General features: G+C 40.1%; 1 protein-coding gene across 2 annotated transcripts; it reads right to left on the bottom strand.

The window, feature by feature from the left end:
* Positions 1–6,484: 6,484 nt before the first annotated feature.
* On the bottom strand, positions 6,485–21,736 carry LOC125887138 (uncharacterized). 2 transcript variants are annotated; one of them, XM_049573715.1, is made up of 7 exons: positions 21,455–21,736; positions 17,689–17,909; positions 17,426–17,527; positions 16,781–16,882; positions 14,812–14,925; positions 13,270–13,378; positions 6,485–9,145 (listed from the first exon to the last, which is right to left on the bottom strand). In XM_049573715.1, the coding sequence occupies exons 1-7, from the start codon at positions 21,567–21,569 to the stop codon at positions 7,332–7,334; spliced, it is 2,577 nt and encodes an 858-aa protein (XP_049429672.1). In that variant the 5' UTR covers positions 21,570–21,736; the 3' UTR covers positions 6,485–7,331. The 2 variants fall into 2 exon arrangements, with proteins under 2 accessions (XP_049429672.1, XP_049429671.1); XM_049573714.1 differs by having other exon boundaries at positions 17,689–17,912.
* Positions 21,737–21,809: the final 73 nt, after the last annotated feature.

Here is a 21,809-nt window from a genome sequence, read left to right on the forward strand (position 1 = left end):
TCAGACAAGACGAGAAGTTCGACCTGACTGATTAGCCGAGCTATGAGCTTAGCTCGACTACTGCGTACATGTAAACATACTGACTGTATCATGCAATGTGGGACTCACATTGGTCTTGGTCTTGTCTTGGTCTCAACACACTCTGGTGTTGGCTATGACTTGGTCTCAGTTTAGGTGGTCCTAACTACAACATGATGTTTAAATGTACCACGAGATGTTTCTTGATAAAATAGTCAAAAGGCATAATGAAGGTGAATTTTATGTGTGGGAATCTTCCTTTGTTTTCTATGAACAAACAAATACAAACAAACACAAGGAGCTGGAATCAACGAAACATTCTTTATTCAACACTCATTTTTGCACAGGCAATTTAGTGATATTTCTACATTTGTGGTCTTGCCCGGTCTTAAAATAAAATTCTGATCCCTCTTTGTCTGAGACTGAAACGAGAGCAAGACCTTCAACTGGTCTTGAGACCTGTCTCAGCACCAAGACCGATCTCGGGTACTACAACACTGGCTGACTGTATTCAAAGAACACAGAAAACTGGTTTGGACAGTTGTTGTTTTTTTTGTTTGTTTGTTTGTTTTTCTCTTAAAAATAATAACAATTTCTTTACATGCTTTGACCCAGAAGCCATTCATAAAAGGGCATTCAAAAATACAATGTAAATATGAACCCTTAGTGATTTTACACTTATTACTTATTGAAAGCAAAGTTTTTTTACTAGAGGATTTGGCTTTGTTGGTAAATAAGCAACCTGAAGAGGTTATAAAAGTTGTTTTAACAGAGATACATGCACCCATTAACAAGGTGCACCTGGCTCTTTTTTTCTTCTTTCCTGCAGTCAGTCTGCTAATTTATCTGTCTGAGAGCGGTATGATAAGAGCTTCTCATAGTGGGATATGTTAAGGTCAAAGTAACTGGCGAGCTGCCCGCACACACAAAGCAGAGATGAGACACAGGCCATATATTCACCAATGTGTATAGTTAATATATTATATAACTTAACCAAGGGACTAATATAAGCAGCAAATACGAAATTTCCACCATAATGTCGTCATATTTATCCTGCTTTAGGGGTGGATTTTAGAGACTTATATAACAAGTCAATATTCACACAGTATACCCTTTGAAACTTTGTACCCTGCCATTCAACTACCACTGTATCACTTTGCCAAGAGCCTTGGTCAGTCTGTCTCCCACTGCTGGCAACAAAATTACGTGCGCAAACAAAGTACATGCTGCGTGAGCATGAATGATTCTCAAGAGAGCAAGATGAACAAGTACAAGCAAAGAAAACCCCTTCATTTTGTGGAAGCTAGATTAATGAACATTGACTACTAAACATCAGACTGTAGGCAGGTGGATTGATGGACTACATTTACATGTATGTCACGCGTTGCAATTAAATAATAGAGGCAAATGTTGTGCATTAGCCTGACAATCTAGAATAGTCAAGACCAAGATTTTTAAGGGGTTGACATCAAGTCAAGACCACGACTAGGGCAGGGCGACACCGAGACAAGACCAAGACAAGACCAAGACCAGTGCAATGTGAGTTCCACACTGCACACTGTTAGTGAGCACTTCTCCTTTTCCAAGATAATACATTAACCTGACAGGTGTAACATATTGAGATGCTGATTAAACAGTTGGATTAACACATAAAAAAGCCACTCTAAAATGTGCAGTTTCATCACACAACACAATGCCACAGTTCTGTGGGAGTGTGCCATCAGCAGGCTGACTGCAGGAATGTCAACCAGAGCTGTTGCCCTTGAACTGAATGTACATTTCACTTCCATAAAACGCCTCCAATGTCATTTCTGTGAATTTGGCAGTACATCCAACCGGCCTCACAACAGCACAAGTCAATTACAATGACAAACTGCTGTCAGGTTAAGACTCTGGTGAGGACAAAAAGCATGCAGGTGAGCTTCCCTGAGACAGTTTCTGACACATTGTGTTCTTTGGTTGTGCTAAACAATCGTTGCATCAGCTGTTTGGGTGGCTGATCTCAGATGATCTTGCACGTGAGGACACATTACATTGCTTCTAGAGGTAGAACAGTCTCAGCTATGATTATGTAAGATTATCCTGTATAACTTTATGAACTTCACCTTCAGACTGCAGAGTCTTGGTGAAATTCCAGATTCAATACTTCATGATTAGACTTGCAGTGTGAAGTTCATTGCCCTGCTTTCACAGGACACAAGACAATTAATTCAAAACTACTAGACTTGGATTCAGTGGAGGCTGCTTTAATTGTAGTTCTCAACTCAGTTACTTGCTAAGAAATCTGTTAGCTTAATAACCCCCCCAGACCTCTATTAGACCATTAAAATGTAAAGAACAACATTCTTCACTAAATGGCCACGTGAAACGTATCAGGTCAAAGTGAGGTCCATTATAACACCTGATCACATCAAACCAACAGAATGTCCTATACTTGTTCTCTATTGAGCTTTCTGTTCATGATGTATTATTCAAGGGCACATTTACAAATCAATCCCAAGGCCAAAAGCCAGTAACCCGTGTCCTCATTTTACCTCCACAGCAGAGGAGGGAGTGATCTACTACTCCCTTGGACAGTGCTGTGTAAATACACATATGCAAACAGAGGGCGTTACTGTCGGCCTCCGTACTGACCCTTGTGATTCGCCATTCAGGTCTACACCAGTTTTTTTTAACATAAATTTGACCATCATGTGGACAGTCTGTGCTGTGTCGTGCCACATGGCAACCTGCAATGGAGAGCCGACTTCCACTAAGCTGATAGTCTGACTCAGGAGACAGCCACATAACAGGCCAAAGGAAAGTAGATGTGACGCCCAGTGGGCGGTCCATAGGTTGGAGGTCCATCTCTGCCCGACATCAGTGAACAAGGCAGTGGACTGGACACAGGCTAGTCCACATGCTACTCTTTTTTGTATTGTATTTTGTGCCAATGATATTTAACTGAAACCAGGCTCTTTACATAACACCAGGTAAATGACCTCTTAGCTTGTAACACAGCTGAACTGACTTTGGCGCTTTAAAGAACATTTATCTCCACATCAGAATGCACACATTGGATGCCTTTAAAGAAGATGATTCTACAGGGCAGCCATGATAACGGCTCTGCAAGGCAAACCCAACAGTTGGAAAAAAAAATGTTAGCATTGGGGGGATACCTTACATTTACATGTTACCATGTAGCATATGAGTCCTTAAGAGGGGGTCCGCGACCCCTAGAAGGTCCTCCGAGTTACTGCAGGGGAGAATCTAAGTTTTGATTTAAGTTTGCAACATATTATTAGCAAACCTATTTGATATAAAGAACACAACATTAATGATAGGCTAACTCATTCATTCATTTTCGAACAAAAGACTCTGACTCACCATCCACCTCAGAAACCGCTGCCAAAAGAGCAGAGGGTGAGGCTAACACACTGGGCCATGCTTCAACTGCTGCTGACTTAGCATCTACAGGCAAGCACAAACCAGAAAGGAAACAAAAATATTCAGAGAACTATCTCAAGTGCAACTCAATTTTATGGAGTATATGTAGTAGGGGGTCCCTGCTACATCTGTCTTTGAGCTAAGGTTTCCTGGGCCTGAGAAACGTTGAGGGACCCTGACATAGCTGATACACTGAAACTTTACATCTTGATAACACTGTGGTGTGGTTAGGTTTAGGCACAAAAACCGCTTGGCTATTGGGAGGAAAAGATCATGATTTGGCTTAAAATACCCAGTTTGGGGAGAGCAATACCACTGGAAAAGCAGCAATGTCTCCATAAAAACAACTGCTTTTTGTGTCTAATGAGCTGCTGGAAACAATACAATGACTCGCTAAATCACAACCTGTTTTATTGTTTGTTTATTTTATGTTAGTTTCGAGCATTGGTCTACAGTGGTCTGCAGCTTAGCAGGCATCACACCACCCACCATCTCTATGGAGTTAGATTTGTCTCATTAATACCTGTAAATGCACAGAGGGTGATCTACAAATATTTCTTGATCTGCACACGTTTCATAATTATGTGTGAACAGATCGACAATCTGTGTGTAAATGTGTAATCTTTAAATATAAAACACATTCCGCAAATACAAAAAATATCTGTGAATACATTAAATTAATTTGCAAATAAATTAAAAGCATTTATGAATATCTTCCGAACATTTACAACTTTCGAACAGGCATTTGTGAACTCATTTTTATTTGTGAATCGAAAAAACATTTGTGGATCTCAGTTCTACGCGTGTGGATTTGCTTTTTACACACACAGATTTTTGAGAAAACTTTCCACCGGTCCGAACGAAAATGCATCTTCTACCGTGGCCCTCTTTACAGGTTGGATGGTACTGACTTCTGGTCTATTAACAATGTATAAAATGCTGCACCCTGCTTTCGTCCACCCAGCCCGCAACATGAATGTTTACTCTTGCCATGGCAACAGATGCTGTTTCAGTAGCTAATGTTAGCTTAGCGCAATCTACATATTAACAATGAACAATACAACTACAATATTACATTTCTAAACAAAAAGAGCTACCAACACCAACAGCTGTTCTATCAAAGACCTTAACCAGGGTGTTGCCAATTGTCATATCTTACAATAGTTAACGTAACCTCACTGAAACGATGTAACCTAACTAAACACGATGCGGTCAGCACAGACATTACAACTACATTAGTAAGAGTACACTAATAATAAGATGTGACGTGCTTTGTGACTTTAATCCTACTCGAAAGAATAAATGAAAAATATAAAGGATGAGTTGGCTGATAACTGCCAACTGAAGAAGCCGCCAAGCCACCGTGCCTTTCATACTCAAACAGAAATGTATACAAAAGTGTGTGCCAGATACATAGAACAAATAAACCCACACTAATACTCACTGTATGACATTAACATAAAACAATGAATGCACGTTACTTATCGCTGATTATTATTAAAACAACAACAACAAAAAACAGCTCATAGAAAGACTGCGTGCTCTTACTTTCACATGCGGAAATGACGTCATCAGCTGGGTGATCACGTGCTATCCGAAGATGGCATTTTCGTTCGGACCGGCGGAAAGTTTGTCTCAAAAATCCGTGTGTGTAAAAAACAAATCTATACGCATAGAACTGAAATCCACAAATGTTTTTTCGATTCACAAATGCCTGTTCAAAAGTTGTAAATGTTAGGAAGATATTCACAAATGTTTTTCATTTATTTGCAAATTAATTTAATGTATTCACAGATATTTTTTGTATTTGTGGAATGTGTTTTATATTTACAGATTACACATTTACACACAGATTGTCGATCTGTATTAATTAGTTAATTAGTGTATTAATGAGACAAATCTAACTCCACACATCTCCTCCACCTCTAGATGATAAAGTCAGCCCATGTACTACATCATTTTAGAAACACTGATATGCTATGTATGAATCATGCAAATATAATGTATTTGTGGTTTCAAGGAGCGTACAATGCAAACATTTTCTTTAGGGGACTGGGCAGATGAGGCTGCACTGAGGCACACTGGTGCTTTGAGCTAAATGCTAACTTCAGCATACTAACATGCTGCCAATGACAATGCTAAAATGCAGATGTTTAGCAGGTAAGGTTTACCATGTTAGCCCAGCATGTTTACATGCTGAATTTGCTGATTAGAACTAAACAAACAATACAGCTGAGCCTGATGAGAATGTCGTTAGTTTTGCAGGTCTTAAACCAAAGTATTGGACAAGTAAGTCTGTCTGAACGCAGCCTAATCAATGAAAGCTCCAAATTTTATGTTAATTCATCTCATAGTTGTCGAGACATTGTACTCAGAACTGCAAATATAAACCTCATGGTGGTGCTAGAAACCATTTTATGTAGATACAAAATACCCAAACATTCAAGAGACCCCTGCAAGAGGAAATGCTACAATAAAAACTGAGAAGTAGCAGTAATATAGCAGTAGCTCAGTCCATAGGGAGTTGGGTTGGGAACCGGAGGGTTTCCTGTTCGAGTCCCCATCCGGACCAAATATAGAGCCTGGACTGGTGGCTGGAGAGGTGCCAGTTCACCTCCTGGGCACTGCTGAGGTGCCCTTGAGCAAGGCCCCGAACCCCCCAACCGCTTGGGACGCCTGACCAAGGCAGCCCCCTCACTCTGACATCTCTCCACTTTGTGCATGTATAGGTCCTGTTTGTGCATGTGTGTGTCTTTCGGACCTGTGTGTTAATGACAACAGAGTTAAAAAACTGAATTTCCCCTCAGGGGGATTAATAAAGTATATAAAATTAAAAATTAAATTAATTAATGTATATTTGTTAGATAGTGCAGTTACCACCCTTCAATTAAAGGTGGAAACTAGAGGTCTAAGGTTATATAGGTCATTTGAAACTTACTGAATAGCAGTCTTTTAAAAGTGTTAATAAGATGATTTAAAGCTGCAGTTTTTTTGGCTACTTTGGGGACACAGAAGCTGAACATTATCCATCTTTTGCTTGACATATCATGGCCTTGTAGAGTTGATATGGCTAACTTGTTAACCATCTGTCCTCTCTTTACACAACCAACGAACACAGAGCAACATTAGGATTCATTTGAGGATGCATTTATGTCCACCTATTTGTGTCACTCTCCATTTAGCTCTACTTTAGACAATACCTACCTCTGAGAAAAATATGTCTCGTTGGCTGCTACAGGCTCCACCTTCTTCACCTGCTAGTAACTAACTTTGAAACAGGGTTGATTGTGGTTAAACTAAATAAATCCAAAGATGCTAAAACACTCCACAGAGCTGAGGGGAAATGCAGAGTTGGGTCATAATTCTCTGTGGATTCACCAGTACAACCGACCCCTTTCACATTACACACAGTCATTTGACCTGTTGTTCACATTAATATATTTATCATTGCAGCCTTAAAAATTACACATTCAAGTCTTCATTTCAAAATGTCAGTTTGCCTGTATCTTGAGTCCCACTCGATTCAACAATTGTTCAAGAGGTAAGTCGAACAAAGTAACAGTAACCTCAGACTTGATGTCAGATCCAGTATATCATCCAGTGTCATTGTATTGCAGATGTATATATTACAATAAGTAACAAGGACTTGCAGTACAGAAATGTGAAACTGAGTGTCACCATAATGATGTTAATCCACCAGAGAACCCTGACAAGTTGATTTTCAGACTGTAAAATGTCCGTCTGTCTGTGTATTTTAGTGTTTTTGTTGCAAAGTGTACTCTTTGCAAATATATCACTACCTCATTCCACAACTCCAAATATCATTTTAAGTAATGGTGTCAAAAAGCCAGTACAAGACAGGCTATAGTCTGTATGTTCAAAGGTTCTCATTTATGACTGAAAGTCCTTGCAGCCTCATACTCTAACAGCAGTCTTTTCTTGTTAATGCGAGGTTTGTAATCAGGGTCGCAAACAAGCGAGTCCTCACTGTCACTGCTTGAAGAGTGACTGGAGAAAAGAGTGTTCCAGTCGAAAGAAGAATCTGCAGCTTCTTCCTCCACCTCCCTCCTGTCCTCATCACTGTCATCACTGCTGCCTTGTACCACAGGCTCTACATGCCTGGTGGAAGATCTCCACTTTGTCACTCTGTGACACTCCTGAGCACTCAGTCTGATAAGAGTCACAAAGGGCTGTAGCACATTGGATTGCAGCAGCACAGCCTGACTTGGCAGTGATAACCTCAGCTGGACTCTTTGGGCTCTGCTGGTCTCAGAGCTGACAGAAGGACAACTGGAGCTGGACGTAGTAGTGACGACAGTGGAGCATGGTTGAAAAGGACTTATGTTGTGTGTAAGAGGATAAGGATTGCTGGAGTTCTGAGGGACAACCTGTCTAGATGATTCAGTAGATAAAGGCATGTCAGTAGCAGCACAGACTGAGGATAGAGTCTCTGAATGAGACAAAGAGGTAGAAACATCTTGAATAGGAGGCCCAGAGACATTGAAGTTGGTTAAGGGCGGGCAATTTGTCCAAAAGTTAGTAAGGGCCTTTTCGAACTGCTCAGGTAAAGGGTTTTGACTAAAATCGTCAAGAACTTGTGAATGTCTTGTGGAAGTGCAAGCCCTTCTGAACTTCCTTGAAAGTTCGGACCAAGACTTGCTAGTTGGAGGTTGAAAGCTGGTAGAGGTAGATGCATCCTGGAATACAGGAGCTGTTTGTACTTTGTATGTTGTGTTCTGAGGTTTTGTCAAGACCACAGTGTCTGGTGGGTTGAAGGTAGAGTCTTTCATTGTTTGAGGTATGGCATTGTTCCCTGAGGTATGGTAGTGTGGAGAGCGTCGTACCTGAGGACTGCAAGCGGACGCTGCCTGTTTTTTACTAGACCTGGTGAAGTGTCTTAGAGATGCTGGATGGGGTTCAAAGGTAGGGCAGACCCCTCTGATGGAGGCAATGTCTATCAGTCGGACCACCGGCGACAACAGGGCAGGCAAAAGAGCGTCTCTGGACAAAGAGGGTTGTGGTAGAAGTGTTTGAGACATACCACTTGCTGATCCAGAGATCTGCTCATCTTCAGGGTTTGCTTGTTCAGATGTGCGGGCTGCTGACTGAAGAAGGGTGGAGGTCTGTGAAGGTGGATGCTGTTGGTCTGGGGGAGATGCGATGAGGTCAGAGGGAGTGCGGTCCTGCGATGAAGTGGTGGATGAGGACGACTGGAACAGTAGGGGAGAAGAAGAAACGTTGGCCTGAAGCAGCAGCTCCTCTGAGCACTCGTCAGGACACTCCTGCAGGATGCTCCTCACCCATCGCTGGTGCTTGGAGCAGAACTGAAGGGAGGAGGCAGCTTCTTGAGTACAATCACTGCTTCTCTGACTGGTTCCCTCCTTTTCCTTGTCACTGCTCTCTTCATCCACCCTCTTGACCACCTCGCCATCCTCCTCAGTTTGTTGATGTCTGCTAACATCTGATTTACTGTCATTCTCCTGTATAAGAAAGAAGTCTTTGGACACATTTTGGTCAGCCTCTCCTCCTTCCTGAAAAACCTCTGGCTGAATCTGTGGGGGAGTCTCAGCTTCCATTGACTTGAGGAGAGCTTTTGAAGAACTGCTATGCAGATCATCCATTGAGAGTAGAGAGTTTTCCACTTCATTCTTTCCACGTGCTGATGACTGAGAAATACTCCTCGGACGACATGATGCAACATCTAAAGGAACGCACAGGCATTGCATTTTGATTAACAAATGTGCTATTATCACCAAAAGAATAAATACATTGTTGGCTAAATGTAAACACAATCTTTTGTTGCCATGCAAAGATAAAGTGCAACATATAAGAACACACAAAAGCCCCTTTTAAACTGCCTCTTCAAGGTGGGAATTTCACGCCATACAACAGGGATGGTAAATGATTGTTATTGTCATGTTAATGCCACTCTTATCGTTTAGAAAGTTCTGCCGATGCGTTTGTTGAATCTCACACTCGAGTCCGACGTTGTTGTGTGCTGATATGCTGATATGATGCCGTAGTTGTTTGGTTCTGTGTATAAATGCAAAGGCGGCATTAAGAAGGGACGTTGTACTGGCTCTACAGCATGATCTCTGTGTAAAAAGGGCTATAGTTTAGGCACAATTCCTCTTATTTTGCACTCTGTTGAAAAGGAAAGTTGGTTTACAGGTCTTGGGAGAACGACTGCATATGTGGAAAAAGTTGTCTGATAAATTGCCCTAGCTGATGTGTCAGTGTTGGTTGGGTCTGAAGACCACATGTTCGAAAAGAAAAAATCTGGGGGTGTGGAGTTAGAGAGGAGCTTATCAGACCTCTGTAGCTCCTCACTTCTGCTAACCCTAAGCAGAAGTGAGGAGCTACAGAGGTCTCGAAGCTACATTAGCTGCTACTACAGTAACACACCTTAACATCAGATCAAACTGTCATCACTTGAGGTCATGTAAGCACCACGTTTTGATGAGGAAGAAGAACGCATGGAATAAAAAAATCGACTTTAACACAATTTTTTAGATTTACAACCAATCAGAACAACACATGCAAGTTGGGGCAGTACTTGGTCCACTTTCAACCAGGAAAAAATGGGTTTCTGGAAACATTTAAGGCGGGAAATAAGCCATGCACTAACAGATTCTTCATTCATTATTTGATCAGCACTGCCTAGTTTGACAGTTTGATCTCAGTTTCGTCAGCCTGGTACGTTGTGCTATGTATCAGAGAGACTTTTTTGTGTGACACGTGGCGCTCCTTTGTCAATCATTATATCAAACTCTCCTCACATTAGATAAACAGCTGTGACTGGCCCAGCCCGCAACAGGCCAGCTGGAGGACCAGACGCATCTGCCAGAGCAAATAAAACCTGAGCTCGCAGAAATTCGTATGGTTCCCAGTCTGGTAGAGTATACATTGATACTGGACAAATATAACAAGACGTTGAGAGGAAAGACTTTATGGATTTTGATTAAAGTGTTTTATAGCCATAATATAACATTTATTCAATTATGTATTTTATCGTATTCTTGTTTTTAAATGTTTTCCTTGCCTATTAGCTTTTTTTTTATTGTCTTTTATTTTTATTGGTTTTATTACATCATTTTTATCATTATAATTTTTCATGTGCACTGGTCTCAAATTGTTTTGCTGTCAGAGAACAACTGTGAGTTAAGAAATAATTGTATCAATGACGTAGAGTGTTATCAGTTCTCTCGTGAGCTGCATTAGTCATTTGTTTCAGATCTCTGAAACATCGCCCACATCTGATATTTGTTTAGTGATTCAAACAGGTCAGGTGTTCTTCCGTTCTCTGGCTTTTGCACATCTTATCAGAGTTTAGTGTCAGGGATTATGAATGGGGACATCATCTTCCTACATAGTAGGGGTGTTAACGATCCATTGATCTGGATCGATATAGCGATTTAATAATCAACGATCCAATATCATTGATGCAAAGTGAAAACATCGATCCATATCGCCATCGTTAGGATAGGTCTTTATCTTAGCTTTTTTTTTTTTTTTTTAGTCTGTGTCACTGTCAAACAGTGGCAGGCAGATGGCAAGCAGCCAAGAGAAAGAGGATGAGGATAACGTTTAATTACTCAGAAATACATCAGCAGAGTGGAAATAGTTTGGATTTCGGGGAAAATAAGGATCAACAGACAGAGCACATGCCGTATGTAAACACTGATGTTACGAGATAAAACACTACGTAATATTACCTGCCTGGACGAGCGTCTCACTCCGCTAACTTCTCACTACAGCAACATCAGCTGCTCTGTTTTGACAATGTTCAACTGAAAAACCGTGCATGTAGGCAAAAATAACTGAGTGAATGTGGTGATTAATAATGATAATGACGTTAAATGTAATTTGTTAAGCTATGAGTAGAGGAAAAACGTCTGCTAGCCGCTAGGCTAATTTACACAATGTAAACATGCTTAAGCTAATTTCGGAGTCACTAGCAAAAAACAACTGTCTCTGAAGCTTGACAGTTATTACTGAGCTGAATGTTATACTTTTGTTGAATGATCTTGCTGTTGATCTGTGTTTTATGGCTGTTTGGGGAAGGTTGCCTTCAGGGCTTTAAGCTAGATATTCCTTAAGTTAATGAAAAGGATAATTGTTTGGGTTAAAATGAAAAGATTTTTTTCAGAAAGGTCTCTCTGACAGAAAGCCCATTTTCTTTTTTATATGTGTCAGTGGAGTCAGTTTTAAGTGAACTTTACTGTACTTATTATTTATGTGTTTTTTGGCCAAAAGTAAAAAGAAAGGGATGGTAGCATCTTCTGTAACAGATTGTGTTAAATGGGCATGTAATATTACATATTGATCACAGACCCGTGACTTGTATCAAGTCAAAATCATATCGTGGCAGACTTTGCAATATCGGAAAATATTGTATCATTGTCCAAAGTATTGATATCATATCGTATTGTGATGAGACTGGTGATTTACACTCCTAGTACATAGCTAACTAGTTACCCAGTGGCATTCATGAGATCGATGAAGCTGTACAGAATGTTGTACAGTGACTTGCAGAAGTAACAACTCCTTAATCTATGTTTCACTGAGCAGAGTCAGGTTGTAGCGATGGCAGCCAGAACATGCCACAGCTGCACCTGGTGGAATTGTCTTTCCTGGCTCTTTTACAGTCAAGATGGCAGCGCAACTCACATAAATGGTTGTCTTATTCATCTCATTTCGTGCCTAACTTTAGTGGATCATAACATATCAGGTATGTAATTAACCTGCAGATGCTCCAGTTCAAAATTACACCATGGATGTCAGTTTTTGAGCCACAATGAGGTCCAAAATGAAGCCTGCAACAGACTGTAAGGGTTGTTGTATTTAGCTGAGCTGGTTTCTGACAACTTGCGGCCCTACCAGCCAGTTAAGAGGAGTGAGGAGCCAGCAGCAGTCAATGACGGTATATGACAGTCAACACAATTGTGAGATGAGAGGTGAGAGGTCCCTGAGCATACAGTCATAAATATGCACACAAAATATGAGGCTAACTGGTCCAGTAGTTTGCATGATTAGCTGCAGACAGACACACACATTCCCACAAGCAAATAACCAATGGCATGATCTTCTGCAGGTTAACACGTGGCAGAGATAATAATTGCCTCTCCCAACAGGAGACAACTAACATATTGTCTGGCTAAATGAAATGAGCTGACACAAAATGGCAATCTAGTGTGATTATCAGGCCAGGCCTGCATCACCGATCCATCATTCATTCATTCATTCATCTTCTAACCGCTTCATCCTCTTGAGGGTCGCGGGGGGGCTGGAGCCTATCCCAGCTACATCGGGCGAGAGGCAGGGTACACCCTGGACAGGTCGCCAGACTATCGCAGGGCTGACACATAGAGACAAACAACCATTCACGCTCACATTCACACCTACGGACAATTTAGAGTCTCCAATTAACCTAGTCCCCAATCTGCATGTCTTTGGACTGTGGGAGGAAGCCGGAGTGCCCGGAGAGAACCCACGCTGACACGGGGAGAACATGCAAACTCCACACAGAAGGGCTCCCACGCCCGGGATCGAACCGGCAACCCTCTTGCTGTGAGGCGAGAGTGCTAACCACCACACCACCGTGCCGCCCCACCGATCCATCATTTTTTGTATTTTCCACATTATTTTTACAGTACTGAGTGTGTATATGTAGTACTAAATACACAAGAGAATGAAACTGCCATGCTGTAAAAACAGAAAAAGTATTTAAAGTACAATTCTGATTTACAGCAAAGAGATACCGTCTTGTTGTCTATGCACTTAGGAAGTGAGTTTAATATTTGTATTTTAGGAGGCGTTTCTTACCACAGTGCAGCAGATTCTTCAGAGTTGTTGCAATGTTTGTGGAGTCCGAGGCAATTACTTCCAACAGTAGCTTCTCCTCCTCAGTCTCAGGACTTTGTTTCTTCAGTATCTAGTTCACACATTTGTATATGGCAAAATGCAGTCAGTGAGAAATTCCTATAACGATATCAGAGGCAATTCAAGTTGATGAACAGGCCTCAAGACTAAACACTATGGGCCTCACTCACCACCCATTACTAAAAGGAAATTTCTTCTTAAAACCTACTTACACAGTTTTCATGACAATTCTGACACTCATCAATGTTTTCTTATTTGGGATTTGTTCATAGGTAAGAACAGAATCTACGCACACATATTTTTATCATTTATATCACTTTTTAATGATTATTTGGATTATTTTACAAAAAACATTCTGGTCTTTTAAAACACTACACAAACACTTCAGTTCACAGCAGTTATGTTAACGTGAATCATGCCATCTAGTAATTAGCGGTTGATGATATTAGAAAATATCGCAGGCAGGTCGGAGGGGCAAAACAAAAACGGGACAAGGCAGCATTCTGAGTAAGTTATTAATAACAATGCATCTCTCTCTCTCTCTTTCCCCCTCTCTGTCTCTCAGTCTCAAAAACACACAGCCTGCTCCTGTAATGCATACATGTGGTGTGCAGGTTGGGTGGTTGATTGAAGCATATTTTTAACATCCCATGCATCTTTTTGTGTTATTTTATATCCACTCCCGATGATATTAAATATGAGAGCCTGTTGTCGTTCGCTTTCTGCAGAAGTACCTCCACTTCAGAACTACTGAAGGTTTTTTTGTATGTTTTTCATTTTGGAGTGCAGAGCTCCACCCTCTTTAGATTTTCAGTTGGGCATTCTTGACTTAATTCTCTCAACTTCTTGTACTTCTTCTTTAGTTTCTGTGCATGCACATGGCCCAGCAGTCTCATGCCCTTTTATGAGGACTGTCGTGGTGTTTACCAGAGCTAATTAGGATCAACTGACATGTGTTTAACTTAGGAGAACAAGGATATTCGTCATTATACATGTGCAAACAATTCTGTGGTTTAAGAACACATCTCGAATCCTGACATAGACTTTTCTTAGAAACTCTCTTACGAACGTATTTATGAAAACAACCTTGGAAGATACTGGAAAATGAAACCCTGTGTGTTTTGGTGAGAAACACTGAATGAAAACTAAAAAAAACTCTCCAGGGTACCTTAGGCACTCAGCTATTGAGACAAACACATTATTTGTCTATTCCTTGTTCTTGACCGTTGTAGTTGCAGTACCTTTATTTTTCTTTCCTCTTATTATGTTTACTGTATGCACCAAGGCAAATTCCCTTTAAGTGATAAACTACTCATTACTTACTAAATAAAGTTTTCATTCATAATAAAATAGAGCGCAAAATTTTACCTTATAACACCGTCAGAGATTCTACATCTCATCTACCAAAATAATGTTTCAGGTAAGTCTTTCAAAACTGGACAACAAACAGCAAACACGCATTAAAGCACACACTAGAACACACACCTTATCAATGTAGGTATCTCCTGGTAACACAGTCTCCAGCTCATGTAGGTAGTGCAGCAGCCTGTCCTCCACTTTCTGGGCATAATGTTCACCATACCGCTCCTCCATCTGAGTCTGAAAGACAGCAAACACTAAACATGTCACCTGGATAAAACCCTCGATCAGACATTCTGCACCTTGCATGTAGTTTGGTACTTCGGGTTTAATTATGAATTCAGAAATCTAGAAAGTAAACTGAAAGTTAGTTGTCATAAAGAAACATAACCTGGCTTGCACACAATATTGCGTAATCAGAGCATTTCATTTCATTTCATTTACTGCACGGGATAGATGAAACAGTCATGGTGCGGGTTTCAAAAGAAAACATTTTTATCCGCAGTGTTGCTCTCTATTTGTTTACTGTTTGTCCAGTGAACTTAAATACCTCTCTCATCCAGAGGTTTCTAATGCCACTCCAGCACCCTCTAAACAGTTTAGGAAGAATGATCTAGAATGTTTCCCCACAAAGTTTAGGTTTATTAGGTGTGGTTGGCCACAACAGGAAACAATGATGCAAAGCATTTCTCACTTCTCATGACACCATGTCTCAGATGTTCTGAGGACACCTACAGCCCTGATACATTCAGTATGCATCAGGGTTTAGTTTTAAATATGGATCTGTAGTGCCCCCTGCTAGATGGATATAACCCGGGTGCACAACCAATCACAGCAGAATAAACATGATAAATCTGTGTGTAAACAAACAATATTAAGAGGATTTAGACTTGTTTCAATTCTTAAAAAAATTCTAAAAAATATCATGTCAAAGGCACAATTAAGAACCACACCAGAACTAGTTTCCATGATGCATTTTTTTTCTGGATGTGATTTATGATATATATATTTGACTGAACTTCAAATGGGTTAAATCTAATATGTAGGTATTATTCTAAATGTCTGCCTGTATCCCTGTGTGATTAATTATATTCGATTTGATTCATCCTCTGATGTGTTGTATTGTGTGTATCCTGTTCACAGAGGCATGCTTGCTCCACATGTGGGAGTATCAGACAGCATTGTTAATCTCTGCTCTGATTGGTCCAACTACCATTTATTTGTTAAAGCCACAATTAAGGTCATTTATGCATATCAAACAAATGTTTGGCCCTGAATCGATGTCTGTCTGGAGGCTAAAGACCTTTAGTTGCACAGTTAAGAGCTGCTGTTCTTCCTCTGGTCATCGAGGTTGGCAGATTCAAAAATAATAAAATATGAAGGTTCAACGTTAATGGTTTTTTTTTTTTCCACTTTCACAATTGAGAAAGTGGGTCAGAGATACCAACTTGCCCAAAAAAAATTTTTATTTGCCCTCATACAATTGTTTTTTTGCGACTATCAAATAATTTGCAAAGTGAGTGAGTGAGTGCATGAGTGAGTGAAAGTCCAGGCATCTAAAAACTTAATGAAACCATCAACATACAAATCTTAATTAGAAGGAAGCAAGCAACAATTTAAACAATAATGAAATACATTTTTGTATTTTTATTTACTTTGATTAAAAGAATCTTGGCATTAGTTGTTTTAATCATGTATTAGAAGCTGCTTAGAGCTGGTTTTAGGAAGTTAAACAGCTCATAATTCCCTACTTTGTATGTAGCCTAGATATAAACGGCCCATTCTAAGGTAACAAAGACACAACGATTCAACAACAAAATTGTCATTACTTTTATATTCCATTTCTGTAAATATTAATCCCTCTTAACCCTACGCACTGGACATTTAAGGGAAAATGCATTTTCAAATCTTCTTCTGCCCCTCTAGCCCAGCTGTCTAATGCTATATATCACCAAGCACTGACAAAACTTCAATGTAAACATGTCAACTATGAAACTGGGCTCTTTAAGTCATTTTAAACCTGTTAAGTTTCTTGCATCCTTTATCCTGGCATTTACTCATGTGCTCATAAGACAGTGTGGTGAAGTATACTAACCTTAATGTAGTCTTCAAGTTTGTCCTTGTCCATAGCGAGTGATTGTGCCAGAGCCTTGAAGTCCAGATGGTTCTTCCTCATTAGGAACATTTCATGTTGGCTCTGTCCAACCAACAAAAAAAGGGACACAAAACATCTGTTACAAATCAGTAAGCTTTTCCAAAAGGCTGTAGTTAGGCACAGACCTGCCGTGATTAACTGGACAATGCTGTGAATAACATGCTTATTTTATTATGTGGCTTATAAAATGTATTTAAATTACAATGCAGGGGATAAGTGTCAGGGGCAACATTCAAGAAGTGTAGAATAGGTATAACAATACAAACACAACACTTTGTGAAGGCACTGGACTCACAGTCATGTCGACATCCCAGTCTCAATAAACATGATTTGTCAGTTTTGTAGGTACACAATATTGTTTCAGTTAGTTGTTCTTTTCTAAAGTCAAGTTTGTTTTTTGTTTTTGTTTTTTTTTTCAATTAACGACAATGTTTTTCACACCTTGTTTCAGTTCTGTATAGTTGTAGTTCACTATATATCAACCTTGTACCACAGCCGACTAAAATCAACAGAGTAAGAGCAAGTTTTACAATTTCAGAGATATAAAAATAAGCACAAACAATAGCTCCCAGTTTGGACACTCACACACTGATCTTGGTATTGAGGCAGTTTACTTGGGAAGAACTGACTGATTTTTAACACAGTATCAACCATTCCCCAGCCCTCCCTGAGCATCCACATAATGACCTGGAAGGAGAGACAACAACAGAGAGAGAGAGGAAGATGAACAGAGAGCAGGAAACAAGTAAACTTTAAAAATACGACCAAGGATCAGCTGCGACTGGAACATGGAAGCAACACCAGGTTTACATGCTTGTCTAATGAATGAATGCCACTCATCTCCATACCATGGTCTTAAGGCCAAACATGATCTTCATGTGTTTGATTGGAGCCACGAGTCTGGGAAGAAGTCTGTAAGTGGCTTCCAGAAAGCCAATCACTCTCTCAAAGTGCTCCACATCCCTGTTCTTCATGATGGAATATACCTGGGCAGAGGCAACACGCAGCCTCCATGAATCTTCAAGGCTCAGAGGCTGGGAGTCTACATCTGGCCAACTGGAAGGGTCCACTACTGTGAAGAACAGACATGATGAAACATGTCAAATACTCTGATTTACTTTCAATGCAACTGTCAATTTCGAAAGAGTCATCTACGATGTCGACTGGCCTAAAAGGTTCTTCATTTCAGCTGAGGTATGTGTTAAAGTGCAGCTAGGTTCAGGTTTGTTGTCAATGGTTTACATGTTCTTCACCAAAAATAAGGTGTTAACAGACCTGTTGTCCATTTTTTCTTAAAGAAAGATATGGTAGTATTAGCAATAACATGCACTTTAAGTATCAAAGTAAAAGTGCTCATTTTGCAGAATAGCCCTTCACAGGGTGTTATGTAATAATATAAATTAATGTGAAGTAATGAGTTAAATGTACAATATTTCACTCTGAAATGTAGTGAAGTAGAAGTAGCAGGTACAAGTATTCTCCAACCCAGAGTTGCCTCGCCCTTGAGCTGACATTGGAGGTAGTAACGGTGCCGAAATGACGTCAGTATAAAAGGGACAGCCGGCAGGATGGCATCATGGGCAGCAGGGGTGTGACAATTTGACGATGTGTTAGACATGCAACCCATCACGGGAGAGTTTTAAAAATAGCTGCTAGCAGTTAGCAGCTAACTCAAAGAAAAAGAACAGTAGCAGAAAATGTCCGCAAACTGGGGAGACAATGAGGTCTGGGAACTCCTTACTCTCTGAGCAGGGGACAAGATCAGCTGCCATGTTACAGGGACAGTAAATGATTATTATTTCCATGTAATGGCATTGTAATTGTTTAAAAAGCGCTGCAGACACATATGTTAAATGTCACACAAGAAGCCGATGCTGTTGTGTAACATCATCATGATCATGCCTCTTTGGATTCCGTTATGCCGGCATGTTGTCTAAAATCGCACAACCTAACACAGCAAACAAAAAACAAAATTATAATTGTATCATTAGATGCAGAAAAAGCATTTGATAAAGTAAACTGGTCATTTCTATTCAACACTCTTCACAAACTCGGCTTTGGAGAGTCGTTCATCCACTGGATCAAAATTCTTTACACTTCACCTATGGCCACAATAACCACAAACGATATCACATCACAGGGTTTCACACTGCACAGAGGAACCAGACAAGGCTGCCCACTCTCACCTTTGTTTTTTGCCATCTTCATTGAACCCCTCGCCACAGCAATACGACAAAGTAATAACATTAAAGGAATTCAAAACAGCCATTCACAATATAAAATTAATTTGTATGCAGACAATATATTATTGTTTTTACAAGACCCCTACAAATCATTAAAAGAAACTTTCAATCTAATCAGCAACTTCTCCGCGATTTCCAACTACACAATTAACTGAAACAAATCAATCATACTCCCCCTGTCTGAAACCGCTTGGGATTCTGCAACTCAAGACCCACTCCTCCCCTTTCACATCAGAAACATTCAGTATTTGGGTATCAATATTTCCTCCAGGCTGTCAGAGTTATTTAACCTCAATTATACTCCACTGCTAAAAAAAATACAGGACGACCTGAAACGATGGATAAATCTCCCACTCTCACTAATAGGACGAATTACAACAGTTAAAATGAAAATCTCTCTATCTCTTTTCTATGCTTCCCACTACCCCAACAGACAAATGGTTTCAATCTCTCAACTCCTCAATCAACCAGTTCTATTGGGAAAAAAAAAATCTCACTCTCAACTTTACAGAAGAAAAAATCCCAAGGCGGCCTTGAGGCACCAAACTTTCCACTATACTTTCTAGCAAATCAATTACAGTACAGTACATTGGAGGTGAGCGGGGGCTCCATGCCTGGTTCTCTTGGGGCGTGGCGGGACGCGGGGAGGCTGGGCCCTACCTCTCTCCCTCTCTCTCTCAAAAAAAAAAAAAAAAAAAGCCACTCCTCAGCAGGCAGACAACCTCCCAAGGGTCTGGGAGTTGCCCAGACCAGGAAGAGGCACAGGAGGTCAGATCTGCAACGGGGCAGCAGCCACCTCTGGGTTTGGTTGCGGCCCAAGGTACAATCGCCCCTAAATTAAAATCAAATCAAATAGAATTAAACAAAAATTAATCAAGGAGAAAAGGGGGGGGGGGGGCTTTCGCTGCCTGCTTATATTATCTAGACCATATTGGACATAATAATACCATACCATCTGTTTTTCACACACACACACACACACACACACACACACACACACACACCTGCCTATATACATATCATTGTTACTTCATGTTGTTTTCTGTTGTTGTTTGTACTGTATGTCCACTGTTTGTACTCCACTAAGTCACCTTGTCTGTTGTCACGTAATTTTTGATGCTATGTAAAAATGCAAAGGCAGAATAAAGAAGTGACTTCATAGCAGCCCTATAGTGCAACCTCTTTATAAGAAGGTCTATAGACTTTGTGGTGGTTTTGCCTCTTTTTGTTATTGTCTTGCGTGTCGTTGTAGTCATTTTGCATCTTTTTGTAGTTTTATGTCTGTGATCTTTTTCTGTGGTTGTAAATTTGTCTCCGTTTGCAGTTATTTTGTGTCACTCTGCAGTTCCTTTGCATGGCCCTGTGGTCTTTTGTGTCTCTTTGCAGTCATTTTGAGTCTCTTCCTTGTCAGAAAGTATTCATTTGAGTGGCAGGTGGAGGTCATGGGTCCCCCAGTGACACTCTGGGCCCCATTCAATAATCCATCCATAGACATCACCTGTATAACAATTTAGTAACAACATAAAGTATCTGATATGAAGACATGGTCTAATGTGAAGGGAAAAATCTGAATATATTTCACTATAAATGCAGAAGCCTCTGTTTACTGTTCTGTTGATGATAGGTGAAGTCTACTCAGTTCATATTCCACTGTATCCAGCTGTGACTGGATACAATATTATCATGATACTTTTGTCACAATACAATATAATTGTGATTTTAAACCTTTGGTAATATGCTTATTTTTGCAATAACATACAGCTTATTGCAATATGTTGCGATTATTATCTTTTTTTAACCTAAAATTATGTCCCCCAAGGAAAAATTTGTCAGCATCCGCTTAGATAACATCTCTCACTGCAATCATTTTTATTCCAGCAAAATGTATCCAGCGGACTGAAAAAGAAATTGATTTTATTATTCTAGTAGGCTACCAAATTTGCATTTGCAATACTAATAATTTATATAATAAAAAAATAACACCTGGAGTCAGTGTATTAATACAATAATGCCTCATAAAATATCACGATACTATGTTGTTTTCATTACACTTAAATGTTATTATATATTACATTATGAGATACTTGTGTATTGGTGATTTTCCTCTCATCTTTTTTGTGAAACACTAAATGACTTAAACCTTTCTGTAATTTTCATAGTAAAATCATGTGAAAGCTTAATCTGAAAAGCTACTATTTTGTCATAAATATGCAGTGCAGTAAAAGTATTTTCCTGAGGTACGTGTACAAGTAGCATGAAATAACAAATGTATATTTAAAATACTTTCCATCCTTGCTGCATTACTGTATCAAATACAGTGATAATGCAACAAAACTGTAAAGTAACTTGGATAATAATTAATGAAACCGACCTTCCTGTATATCCATCATCTTGTGAGCCCAGACATGCTCTATGATCCACAGCGGGAACTTTGGGAAGTTTAGTAAACATGTATTGGCAGGCTGCAGCTCTGTTCCCTCCATCATCAGATGCTCACAGGTACTGCGGCGCTCAGCTCATCAGGGTCTGTGCAGGGACGACAGCACCGACTATCAGCCCGCTGGACCCTTTTGAACCCCCATTCATGAATGGGCTGCGACCACCCACCACACTGGACATGTACCGGCAAGTTGAGAATGAGAAGTTTTGAACATGGCAGGTTGGGAGCTGTTTGCAGATCGTTTCACTTTGAAAACGTTGCAAAAAACTTCCCTGTGAAACTAACT

Source organism: Epinephelus fuscoguttatus, linkage group LG4 (genome assembly GCF_011397635.1).
Source record: "Epinephelus fuscoguttatus linkage group LG4, E.fuscoguttatus.final_Chr_v1".
NCBI lineage: Eukaryota > Metazoa > Chordata > Actinopteri > Perciformes > Serranidae > Epinephelus > Epinephelus fuscoguttatus.